General features: G+C 43.2%; 1 protein-coding gene across 3 annotated transcripts in view; it reads right to left on the reverse strand.

The window, feature by feature from the left end:
* The window catches only part of RNF10 (ring finger protein 10), a 37,668-nt gene that overhangs the window by 3,780 nt on the left and 20,425 nt on the right, over positions 1 to 13,463 (reverse strand). For 2 of the 3 annotated variants that reach the window (XM_028116710.2, XM_028116707.2), the window contains 10 exons: positions 12,004 to 12,188; positions 11,788 to 11,924; positions 8,545 to 8,705; positions 6,995 to 7,120; positions 6,492 to 6,753; positions 6,146 to 6,279; positions 4,831 to 4,948; positions 4,492 to 4,593; positions 2,686 to 2,841; positions 142 to 242 (listed from right to left, as the gene is read on the reverse strand). In XM_028116710.2, coding sequence (XP_027972511.1) covers positions 142 to 242; positions 2,686 to 2,841; positions 4,492 to 4,593; positions 4,831 to 4,948; positions 6,146 to 6,279; positions 6,492 to 6,753; positions 6,995 to 7,120; positions 8,545 to 8,705; positions 11,788 to 11,924; positions 12,004 to 12,188 — 1,482 coding nt within the window. The remainder of the gene's footprint in view (positions 1 to 141; positions 243 to 2,685; positions 2,842 to 4,491; positions 4,594 to 4,830; positions 4,949 to 6,145; positions 6,280 to 6,491; positions 6,754 to 6,994; positions 7,121 to 8,544; positions 8,706 to 11,787; positions 11,925 to 12,003; positions 12,189 to 13,463) is intronic. The other variant, XM_028116708.2, reaches the window with a different exon arrangement.

The following is a 13,463-nucleotide window of genomic DNA, read 5'->3' on the forward strand; positions in this document are numbered from 1 at the left end:
AAAAGCTTTCCATGACTATTACCATCCATGCAACATTAGCCTGTAAGTCTCTCCTTTTCCAACGGAAAAGATTTCCAGAAAGAACAAGCAGCAGAGTTCATGTTAGATACCCTTGGGCTGTTTTACAAGCAAAAGATTTACCTGGGCAAAGGAAGGGAAAGGAGAGTCTTCTTCCAGACTCCCAACGCAGAATGAAGGACTGCCCTGACTGGCAGTGGGTGACAGAGGGGTCAGCAGAAAGTCTGAAAGGAAAGCAGACCTGATTATGTAAGTGAAGCTCCAAGGAGCTAGTCTATTCTTAACAAGAGAAAAAAGATGAACCCTGAATCAGGTCTGGATAATTACCAGCCCCACCTCAAAAAGCAAACCTGATGCAATTTCAATTCTGCCATGTTCTTACAAAGTCAAGAACACGGCCCACTATTCACACTAGTGATCTAGGGAGAGAAAAATTTAGTAGTCACAGTAATACTAGAAAGCATGGCAGAATCTATTCCCACACTAAGAAAAACCCTTTTCAAAGCAGCTGACTCTTGCCTTAGAAAAGCTAGTATGTGAAAGCACATACACAAACACAATTTTTATATCACAAATAATGTCATCAATGTTATGCAAGAGCAGTTGGATGGTGCTAGGAATGAGAGTACTTAAATAGCTTTGGCTGACTGCGGGTCTGCTACTGGGAGAGTGAATAGGCCCTTCCCTCCCAGCAGTGATCAGGACAGTGGATAGACCTGTGGGAAATGCTCAACTCTAGGTCAGAAAGGATGGAGACTATTACCTAGGGAGTATCAAGGAAAAGCTTGCATCTTCATACTGGATTTTGTTCGTGTGTGGGTGTGTTTTGGATTCTAACTGAATATTCCCAGGTCAGAGACATCTGGCTGGAACATAAAGGCTAACCTGATCACATTTTATCTTTTTCTTGAAACTTTTTCATTCACATAAAACTAGTCCATGACAGTCCCTAGTACCTAGGCCTGGAGTCAGCTGAGATGATTATGTTCTGCCATATTCCTCTGTATAGCAGCTCTCTTCTTAAACTAAAGAGCATAATGGTCATGCGCATGGCCCTCAAGATGCAGGTTTCAGTCATATTCCTGTCACTAAGCCCCTGCCTTAGCCTCAGGCTACTAATCTGTAAAGTGACAGGCATACGATCACAAGAGGGTCACCAAGAGTTTTAAATACTCTGCTTAGGACATTTTATTAAAATGGCTGGCCACAAAAAAATTAAAAAAAAAAAAGGGCGCCTGGGTGGCTCAGATGGTTGAGCGTCTGCCTTCGGCTTAGGTCATGATCCCGGGGTCCTGGGATCGAGTCCCGCATCGGGCTCCCTGCTCCTTGGGAGCCTGCTTCTCCCTCTGCTTCTCTCTCTCTCTCTCCCTCTGTCTCTCATGAATGGATAAATAAAATCTTTAAAAAAAACAGACTTCGTTGATCTTTCCACTGGGAGGACCAAAAAATAAATTACAAACGGATTAAATGGGAAAAACAATACAAACACACACAAAAAAATTTAAAATGGCTGGCAAAGAAATACATTTTAATTATCAAAAACTATCAGCCATGTGGATGAAGATTAGAAAAGATAAATGTTTAATTTCATAACACAATACATTCTCTTTAAAAAAGTATTTTAAAAGGCTAAAGCCTCTTTGAACAACCTCTGAATCCCGATCTCACTTCCTAGAGTAAAACACCATTACCAGTTTAGAACATAATCATCTCAGTATTTTTTTTTTTTTTAAGATTTTATTTATTTGACAGAGACACAGCGAGAGAGGGAACACATGCAGGGGGAATGGGAGAGGGAGAAGCAGGCTCCCTGTGGAGCAGGAAGCCCAATGCGGGGCTCGATCCCAGGACCCTGGGATCATGACCTGAGCTGAAGGTAGACACTTGATGACTGAGCCACCCAGGCACCCCTCAGTATTTTTCTACACATTTAGATATATAAACCCATAACAAAATGCTGATTTTTATATTCTTTTAAAATCCACAAATGTGGGGTGCCTGGCTAGTTCAGTTGGTAGAGTATACAACTTGATCTCAGGATCATGAGTTCAAACCCCCACATCGGGTGTGGAGCCTACTTAAAAAAATAAATAAATAAAACCCCCAAGTGGTATCATACTTCGTCTTGTTCTACAACCTCCTTTTATCTTAAAGGTCCACCCATTAGTTTATGAAGACGGCTATTAACCTCTTTAAAAGGTGTAAAGTATTTCATAGTATAAATGCTATACAATTCAGCCATTACCTTACCACCAGATTTCATAAGCTTCCCCCACCCCCATTATAAACAATGCTACAATAAGGAGACATGTACAAAGATGCTTAGGCGTACAAGGGGATTATATCACAAGTACAAACTAGAAATAAAACAGCTGGGTCACAAGGAAGAATCTAAGTTAAACTGTCCTGCCATATGAACCGCCTTGAGATTTTGAGATTTTTAGAAGACAGCAGGGTATAAAGTAGCCAGTACAGCCAATGGCAAAGGTGAATCAAATGGCAAAAATCTGACGTACCTCGGGAATATATTAACTACCCAAAGTAATGTTAGTCACCTAAAGATCCCACCATGCTGAGTAGGTCAGAGTTGTAAATTCAGACACCAGGGCTTTACTTAAGGTCTGTGGCTAGTGGCCAACTTCATTCTTTAAATCCCAACTCATTTACCTGCTTGGGAACCTGGACTTCTGCTAAGAGGAGAAAGGGAGAGGGCACCATGGCCCTCAGTGCTGGTGGGACCCAAAGCAGAACCGGAGGTGCAGGTATAGGAATTGAAGGCAGGAAACTGCTGTAGATTCTCTAGGGGAATGTGGACTTCTGGGTCTGCAAAGAAAAGATGAGAATGGTAGGCCCATTTAGAATATTCCTCAAATCTTTTCCAATAGTTGAGGACCATCAATATGAATCCCCCAAGGGTCTAAAAAAAGGATGTAAACAGAAGCTTTAAAACCCAAATTTAGGGGCATCTGGGTGGCTCAGTAGGTGAAGCGTCTGACTCTTGATTTCAGCTCAGGTCTTGACCTCGTGGGTCATGAGATCGAGCCCACCTTGGGCTCCGCCCTCAGAGGCGAGAGTCTGCTTGGGGACTCTCTCCCTCTGCCCTGCCCCCTCTACCTGCCCCCCTCCCTCCCCCCCACCCCACTTGCCTGTGCACGTACTCTCTCTGAAATACATAAATCTTTTAAAAAAGTGAAATAAAAAATAAAAATTAATAAATAAATCCTTTGTTCTTACTATTCCTAATTGAACTAGATGATAAACATGAGGCTTAACTATATTATTCTACATACTTGTCTTTGAATATTTCCATAATAAAGAAGGCAAAACAAAAAGCCCCTGTTCCTGAAACACCAGTTTTTCAAACATTTGGGAAATGTGCCAAACAGCTATATAGCATTGGGACCCAGCTACATACTTAACCTAGTTTAAGAAGTAAAAAAATTTAAGTTTTTTTTTTTTAATTTATTCATTTAAGACAGAGACAGAGAGCATGAGCAGGGGAGAGAGGCAGAGGGAAAGGGAGAAGCAGACTCCCTGCTGAGCCAGGAGCCCAATGTGGGGCTCGATCCCAGGACCCCGAGATCATGACATTAAGCCAAAGGCAGACACTTAACCAACTGAGCCACCCAGACACCCCAGAGAAGTAAAATTTATGTTTACCATACCATATGTAGTCAAAAACAGTGAAGTCCTTTCCTAGCAGAAGACTCAATTCTTTGTTTTCTGGAGGAAAGTAGGCCCTCATGTCACACTAATCTCCTGGGTTCAATGAAGCTTACGTTGGAGCAGCAGATCAAAAGACTCTGTACTTACTGGTATGAAAAATCTAACCTGGACGTATTTCCTAGTTTGTCAAGGTTTCTACTATATCAGACCCCCTTGGCAGACATGCTCTGCTAGATACAGATGTCCCCTTTAGTACAGTCAAAGGTGGGATCAATGTTCCATCTAGAGTGCACAGGAGACAATGAGCCACCAAATTCAGCAGATCTCCAATTCTCTTCCCAGAACATGTTTTTTCACCACTACGCCAAGGATGAATTTAACCTCATCCCTTAAGAGCTATGAGCTTTGACTCACATTAACCCACTTAATTCTCAAACAAGACTATGAAGGAGGTACCCTCATGATTCACATATAAGAGTTGAAGAGGGTACCCGGGTGGCTCAGCTGGTTAGGCGACTGCCTTCAGCTCAGGTCATGATCCTGGAGTCCCGGGATCGAGTCCCATATCGGGCTCCCTGCTCAGCAGGGAGTCTGCTTCTCCCTCTGACCTTCCTCCCTCCCACACTCTCTACCATTCTCTCTCTCTCTCAATAAATAAATAAAAATCTTAAAAAAAAAAGAGCTGAAGAAAACAAGTGGCAGGGCTGAGATGTGAACCAAGCAGTCTGGCTCCTGGGCCCAAGCACTGAGCCTCTCCTAAGACGACGCACAGCTATACTAGTCAATTATGGGAGCTCCTGAACTTACACTTGCCCTGTTTCTTGTTCTCCTCCATCTCAATCCTGCGCTCCCGGCGGCGTTCCTCCCGAGCCTTCTTTTGGCGCTGACGCTTCCTCTTCTCAATGTCATCTGTGGGTTGGTCACATGGTGAGGAGGCAGCCCAAGGACAGCCTAACCATTAACTCCTCCCAGGTGACTAGTAGCTAGGGCCACATAAGGAGACAGCCAGACTGGATGAATAGATGGAGTGTTTCTGGAGGTATGGAGGCTCATGATGGAGCTCCTTAATTCCTCCCACACTGGGTTTCCAGTCAGAAGAACCCCTGAACTCCTCCATCAAGAGAAGCAGAGTGGGTGCATTCTTACCTGAGAATATCTCTAGGGTTTCCTTAGAGACCACAGGAGGCTGCAGAGCCAGCTCACAGATGCTGAACTCACAGGTGAGCGGCAGGTGAGAGAGGTATCTATGGCGCTGTCGAACGTCCTACCATGGAAAAGGGATCAAAACTCAACTAACACCGGACCAGGCTCTGAGGACAGAGGTTCCCACCCTAGACAGCCAAGAGTACAGTACGCACGCTCACACACAGCACACTCACACACAGCACGGGGGGCTCAAAGAGCAGTACTCAAGTTATCACCCTTTTACAAAGCGAAACAGAAACTGTCAATTAACATACAATAAGGTAGAATGCGCCACCAAAAGGCTGTGAATGAATAACTTGGTAATAAATAATCTAAAGCTGATCAGCTATTTCTGATTTTCTGGGGCCCACAACTGAGGGGGGAGAACAAGGGGAGATAAAAGAGTATTTGAAAATCTGGGATCCCCAGACAGAATTAAAGATAACTGGGAAGGCAGATAAAGCAGATTTCCCTATGAATAAAGCTTGGCCTGAAACAGTGAAAAAACGAAGGCCATCTGGGGCACCCGGGTGGCTCAGCTGGTTAAGCAACTGCCTTCGGCTCAGTTCATGATCGTGGAGTTCCCAGGATCGAGTCCCACATCGGGATCCCGGCTCAGCAGAGAGCCTGGTTCTCCCTCTGACCCTCCCCCCCTCATGCTTTCTCTCTCTCTCTCTCAAATAAATAAAATCTTAAAAAAAAAAAAAAAAATGAAGGCCATCAATTTAAGTTTAACTTTCTTTTCCACTCATTTTCTGCATGTTTGACGGAAAGTTTATGGTGCTCATAGTCTCTAATTTTGAGGCTTGTAACAAATTTGTGATCAACACGGGGATAACTCTCAAAGGGTAAAAACTCACATATGTAAATTATCAGACAATAATTAACAGGTTATCTGCTGAGCCAAAAATGTGTTTCAAGCTTGTATAACCTAGTGTAGAGCCTCCAAGAACTTTTCGATTCCTTGGACATTTTTCCAAAGCCATAAAGAAAAACAGAAAAACAAACTCATCTTGAATGAAAGTGGGACAAACCACAATAAATGAACCAGTAAAGCAGAGAGCACAGTGACTAACAAAACTCCAGCAAGATAAGGGAGCACCATTTAATCTCAAAACTTTGCAGGCATCATCAGTGACAAAAAAAGACTTACAACTTACAAATACAAGAGCTACGATCCCTGAAGGATTGGGAGCATGGGCTGGCTAGCCCACGTCAAAGAGAACAGGTTGATGGCACTCCGGAACCGTGCCCTACAGGGCAGGCAGGACCTTACCTCGGACATGGAGTAGCCAGCGATCTCCACCACTACCGCCGAGATCTTCTCCGGGCTCTGCTCCAGGCTGCCGTACTCCCTCACAAGGCAGCGCACGTTCACAGGGTGCAGGAACATGTGCTGCCCATCCTCCGCTGAAGACAAGCGCTCTCTCACACAACAGTCTTGGCCAGTCCTCAAGAGAGGGCCCCCCGCAGAGGTAGGCCTGCCTCTCCCTCCCCGAGGCCGAAGGCACAACAGACCCAAGCGCCCACAACCAGCAGCAATACCTCTTCCTGCTAAGAGGCCAGGTCATCTGGCTGAAACCTCTCTATGGCAACCCAGCCCTCCTCTCGGAGACACTCACCTTGATAAAAGTAGTAACAAGGAGAGCTGCTCAGGTGTGTGAAGCCTGGCTTGGTGATGGGTTCCTGCTGGCTGGACTCAGGGCAAATGGTCCCCTCTCCGAGACTGTCATCTGCTAACTCTGAGTCATCACAGGCCTCGGGCTCTGGGTCAGACACTGCTTCCTCTTCCTCCACCAGAGGGAGAGCAAGAGGACGAGCGGAACCCAGAGAACAAACTTCGGTGGTCTCTTCATCAAAAGCAGAAAGATACTCTAGCACACCCTGTTGGGACAAATTCTACATCAAAAGAAAGTACACGTGGCAAAGGTAGGCACCGGAACCAAGTTCTCTGGATGTTTTTCTTAGCTGTCACATTCACGGATTTAACATCCCTGGGTGAAGAACTAATAAGCACGCAGGAAATCTCATAGTCCCTCCTCTCCCCACAAAGTCCAGCGCCTACCACCTCAACAGCAGCACTGACGAACAGCAGCCGTTTAGTCTGGAACAAGGACACACTCACCTTCCTGGGTTGAAAAGCGGACTCCTTCGCCAAGGGAGCCATCAGCACCAGTTGTTCCAGAGCAGGCACAACACCAGGGACCTCCCTTCCGCTTTCAGTCAATCCTGACAGAGCCTCTTCCCGAGTCTAGACCACCAGAGAGAAGACCAGAGAAAGCTAAAGTTTCCAGAAACGCTGAATTTGGCAAGGGCTTACAACGGACTCTCTCCACAGGAGCCTAAGTTAAAAGGCAACAAGACCCAATGGGAAGAGTGCTCCCATCCCCCCTCAGTGCTTTATTTTTCTCCATAGCATTCATTTCATCTAATCCTATATATTTTGATTCTTTATTTTGACTATTTTCAATCTTGGTCTTAGAATGTAACTGCCAGGGGTGCCTGGATTTTAAGTACTTCAAATCCTCAACCTTTAAAGGAAACAGGAAGCAAAAAGCACTTGGTACCCAAATGGGATGGTATTCTGCTTAGAATCTGTGACAGTGACAATGATAACACTACACAAAAACTTCCTGAATAAAAATCCAAGAACACAGAACTCGTCTTCTTGTCTTTATAAGCTCTGCTTAAAGGGCCCCAGTGCAAGAGGCAGGGGTTTGGCCAACGCCCACCTCAACCTGGACAGCTCTACTATATAGCTCTTCTTCTCTGAAATGCACTGGAACAAATGCTCTACATTATAGGAAAAAAAACAAATTAAATACACAGTACCCTGCCAGAGAAGGCTCAGAAAAGACAGGAATTCAAATATCAGCTTTACCTCTTATTAGTTATATGTCCTCAAGCAAATTACCTTACGTAACCCATGACTCCATGTACTCATCCATGAAAGGGGATAGGTGTTATCTATCACACCAGGATATGACGCTTAAGTGAGATAAATGTAAATACGGTACCTTCACACAGGGCCTGTCACATGCCAATCACTCAATAAACAAGGCCTTTCGTTGCTCTAATTAAGATCTGTAATTCTCAAAATATGGTCTGAGGATGAACAACATCAAAATCACCCCGGAACGCATTATAATGCAAATTATTAAGCCTACTGCGCCCAGCCTTGACTGAATCCACTTCTCAGGGGAGAGCCCGACAACCAGGGATTCTGATGCCTATTAAAGGGTACAGAGCTTAGGAAATTCTGTATTTGGGAAATTCCTGCTGCTCCAAATCCTCAGCAGGCATTGCTAGGGACTGCTGGATAGGCCATACTTTCTTCAAAATGTCCCTCAAATAAAACATCTCTAAAAGTAAATCCAAGTGTTTTCTTAGGGAAAAAAAAAGTCTACCTTGCTTAATTCAGAATCTAAGACTTCAGTGACTCAACTAGCTATAAGATCATTTTAGTTTCTTCCTTTCAGCTCCAGAGAGCATTTTAAAAACCACTAGGTGCCCCCGTCAAAATAAAACACAAAAATCACTAGGTCAGCCCTTCCCTCCCATCACCAAAACCTAGAGCAAACTGGCTTTTTTAGCCTTTCCCTGGTCACTACCTTAAATGTGGGACCGAGGTAACCTATCCCCACCACCCTATCCTGTTTCCAGGCACCGTCTTACCTTGAGCTCCTGAATAGCTGCCTCAATAAAGCAGGACTCGGGAGTGTGCTTCTCCTCCGCCAGTTGCTGCTCCAGAGCTACCTTCTCTTCCCGAACTACCCGGTGCAGCACCTGCTCCTTAGAGGCCAGCAGCAACTTGGAGTACTGGCTGTGCTGTTCATCTACAGGAAAGCCGGCAAGACCACAAAAATGCAACATTCAAAGCAAGCGCGTGGCTACAGAGGAAGTTTTACACACAGCTTTTTTTCCCCTAAGTTGCAAAGATGGAATAATTTAACGTAATTTTCTAAAAAATAATTCAACAATGACCTTAATACAAGGTTTCTAACTCTGACCCCATTTTATAAGGCATCTAAGAAAACAAAAGATGCAGGGCGCCTGGGTGGCTCAGATGGTTGGGCGTCTGCCTTCAGCTCAGGTCATGATCCCAGAGTCCTGGGATCGAGTCCTGCATCGGGCTCCCTGCTCCTTGGGAGCCTGCTTCTCCCTCTGCCTCTCTCTCTCTGTTTTTCATGAATAAATAAATAAAATCTTTAAAAAACAAAAAATTTTAAAAAATTAAAAAATTAGCCTTTAAAAAAAAAAGATGCAGTAAAAAAAAAAATTTAGCCAAACAACATTCAATAATTACATCATCTGTAATATCAAAAAGCTACTATCAACCAGTATAGTCCAATAATAAAGAAACAGTTAATGACATGATGGCATAGTTCATTAAAGAGAATCTTGCAGACATTAAAAATGGTTTTCTGGGGCACCTGGCTGGCTCAGTTGGGAGAGCACACAACTCTTAACCTCCAGGTCAGGCGTTTGAGCCCCATGGTGGATGCTGAGATTACTTAAAATAAAAATAAATACGCTTTAAAAAAATTTTTTTAAATAAAAATGGCTTGCTGAAGACACTTATTGACATGTAGAAATACATTACGTGAATAAAATGCAGACACCAAACTAGAAAATTTAATCCTAATCTCCCAAAAATATACAAGCATAGAAAAAAAATCTACAATTTTGGGGTACCTCTGGGTAAAAGGATCATGGAGGATTGATTTCCTTTACTTCCCTCCCCCATATTTTCTGTACTTTTTCAAAAATTTAAGACAATATTCTTTTGAGAAACCCTCAAAATACCATTCCCCACTCTCCCATCCTAGTACCCACCCAGAAATAACCATTTACAAATTTCAACGTTTTCATCAAATCTTTTTCTATACATTTATATACCCATGTTCATTTAAAGAAATAAAAGTTTTTCCATAAATGATAAACTCTAAGCTTTGTTCTTCATATTTCATCCAATGTGTGCTAAAATCTCTCAAAATATTAATACAGAGATCCAATTTTCACCTTCTGTATTGTGCTCCACAGTATGATACACTCTACTTTGAGTAAGTTCTTTATGGAACATGCAGCTTATCGTCAACTTCTATTACATTTTAACAAAAAATCCTTATACATGCTCCTTGGTGCAAATAATTTCCTTATGATATTTAAATATAAATGCTGGATCAAAAGTTGTGCTTTTTTTTTTTTAAGTTTTATTTAAGTAATCTCTATACCCCATGTGGGGCTTGAACTCACAACCCTGAGATCAAGAGTCCCACGTTCCTCCAACTGAGCCAGCCAGGCACCCCTGTGCATATTTTAAATACTACCAAATTGCTCCCCCCAAAAGGCTACATCAAGTTATACTGCCACCAAGAACAACAGTACTCATTTTCCTACCCCTCCCAAAAACTGGTATTTCCAATGTTTTTTTTCTTTTTCTTGTGTGTCAATCTGATAGGCATTTTGATTTACACTTTTTTTTTTTAAGATTTTATTTATTCACTTGACAGAGAGAGAGACAGCAAGAACTGGAACACAAGCAATGGGAGTGGGAGAGGGAGAAGCAGGCTTCCTGCCGAGCAGGGAGCCCGATGCAGGGCTCAATCCCAGGACCCTGGGATCATGACCTGAGCTGAAGGCAGATGCTTAACGACTGAGCCACCCAGGCGCCTTGATTTACAAACTCTTAGCAAAGTTAAATCTCTATATATAATTTAGGAGGTATTCCAATATCCTTTTCTAGAAAATGCTTTGCACATACTTAGCCCATTCTTCTACTGGGTTGTTAATCTAATTTATAGGACACTCATACGTACTATACATTAGTTTTAAATGTGTAAATCTGGGACACTTGGGTGGCTCAGTCAGTTAGGCGTCTGCCTTAGGCTAGGTCATGATCCCAGGGTCCTGCGATCAAATCCCGCATCAGGCTCCCTGCTCAGCAGGGAGCTTGCTTCTCCCTCTGCCTGCGCTCCCCCTGCTTGTGCTCTCCCTCTCTAATAAATAAAATCTCTAATTAATTAATTAAAAATGTGTAAATCTTCCCCTAGTTTATCACCTGCTGACTTCAAGGAATCTTGTCAGATTTCACTCTTATAAAATCACATATATATTTTTTTCTTTTATAGCATCTATGGTTTTAGACTGGTTCAAAAATCCATCCCTACCTGAGGATTTATAAAGATACTATCCCATATTTTTTCTTAACTGTTTTAGATTTTTAAAAATTCAGTTACTCAATCCATGAAGAACTGATTTTTATGAATGGTATGAGACAGGGATCTAATTTTTTTTTCCATAAGAAGAATCAATTGTTTCAATACTATTTACTGAGAAATATCTTTTGCCCAGAAACTGAAATGCCACTTTAATCAATACTCGTTTCTGCAAGGAATATAGAACATACAACCCTGTGTACTTTCCTCACTGTGAATACTTCTCACATTCTATATTCTAATTGCCTGGCCACCAGTATGTCTCTTCTACTACTGAGTTCCTTGACAGGCACTATTTCAACAAAATTAAAAATTAAGGGGCGCCTGGGAGGCTCAGTCAGTTAAGCAGCTAACTGCCTTCGGCTCAGGTCATGATCCCGGAGTCCCAGGATCGAGCCCTGCATAGGGCTCCCTGCTCAGCGGAGACCCTGCTTCTCCTCATGCTCTCTCCTGCTCTCTCTCTCAAGTAAGTGAATAAATAAATCTTTAAAATTAAAATATATATAACTGAACCATACTTGAAACCAAGGGTTAAGCTGCTCTCTGCAAACTCCCCTCTAACCTACCAGAATCCTAAAAGTGATCTGGAAATGCTAGAAATGGCTTGCCCCAAAGGCTCAATTTCTGATTAGAAAGATATACTCAGTAGCCTTAAAGGATGTAGCCAGGATTATTTAGCCCCTAAATTAACAGAACTCACCTCCTAGATGAATAGGATGGCCTACATTCATCCATTTAGATTTGGGCAAAGCCAACAAGACCCCTTTCTCCCGCTTCATCAGCTGCATCGTAATGGTATCACCAACAACATACTGCCGTGACTCTGTGGCAACAACACTGTAACATGGACATTTAGATGGAAAAGAGCAAGGAGTCAGCAGATGGGGGTCTAATCTATTAAATGTCTCCATCTCACCTCTTGAGATCCTTCTTATGCACAGAACTGTAACAAATGGGACATTTACTCCAGGTCTTCTCACTCAGTGAAAGGTAGTGCAGAATGCATGCCCAGCAGAAGATGTGTCCACAACGGGTTATCTTGGCTGCAGTAGGTGGATATAGGCATATTGGGCAAGATGGCACTTCATGGCTACAAATGCGCTGAAACAAAACAGCACCACAAGTTATACTGCTTTCAAACTGACAAAGGACTGTCAAAGTCAAAGTCTCTTCTGTCCCATCCCCAACCCTGTACATCTCCTACTCAACACATCTTCACAAAATTGTTCAAAAATGCAGGTTATTTAAAAGAAAAAAAAAAGCAGGTATATAACACTTTAAGTAAATCATTAAAGAAACCACAATGGCTTAATAGAGTAACAATGGGCACCTGGGTGGTTCGGTCAGTTAAACATCCTTTTTTTTGTTTTTTACGATTTTATTTATGTATTAGAGAGAGAGCATGGGGGGGGGGGTCAAAGGGAGAAGTAGACTCCCTGCTGAGCAGGGAGTCCGATGTGGGACTATCATGATCCTGGGACTCCGGGATCATGACCCAAGCCAAAGATAGTCACTTAACCACCTGAGCTACCCAATCACCCCATAAGCATCCCACTCTTGATTTCAGCTCAGGTCATAATTTCAGAGTTCTGGGATCAAGCCCCACATGAGGCTCCCCACTCAGCATTGAGTCTGTCTCCTTCTCCCTATCCACCCCCACCTCATGTGCACACACATGTGCATGCTCTCTTTCTCTAAGTAAATCTTTAAATATATATATAAATAAATATATATATACACATATATAACTACACAAAAGGTATTTTAGAGGTTCCACAAAGGGAAAAAGTGACAAAAATCAATATATGAATCAATATGAGATTTTTTTTGTTTGTTTTAAAGATTTTATTTATTTATTTGACAGAGACAGCAAGAGAAGGAACACAAGCAGGGGGAGTAGGAGAGGGAGAAGCAGGCCTCCCGCTGAGCAGGGCGCCTGATGCAGGGCTCAATCCCAGGACCCTAGGACCATGATCCGAGCCAAAGGCAAATGCTTAATGACTGAGCCACCCAGGCGCCTCTATGATCCGCCCACTTTTTTTTTTAATATTTTATTTATTTGAGAGAGAGAGACACAGCAAGAGAGGGAACACAACCAGAGGGAATGGGAGAGGGAGAATCAGGATTCCCGCCGAGCAGGGAGCACGATGTGGGGCTCGAACCCATGACCTGAGCCGAAGGCAGATGCTTAACAACTGAGCCACCCAGGCGCCCCGATCCCATTTTCTTAAAAAGATTTTATTTATTTGAGGGTGCCTGGGTGGCTCAGTTGGTTAAGTGACTGCCTTCGGCTCAGGTCATGATCCTGGAGTCCCGGGATCGAGTCCCGCATCGGGCTCCCTGCTCGGCGGGGAGTCTGCTTCTCCCTCTGACCCT

This window comes from Eumetopias jubatus, unplaced genomic scaffold (genome assembly GCF_037043125.1).
Source record: "Eumetopias jubatus isolate StellerSeaLion01/CBP00866 unplaced genomic scaffold, mEumJub1_p1.0 scaffold_16, whole genome shotgun sequence".
NCBI classification, from domain to species: Eukaryota; Metazoa; Chordata; class Mammalia; order Carnivora; family Otariidae; genus Eumetopias; species Eumetopias jubatus.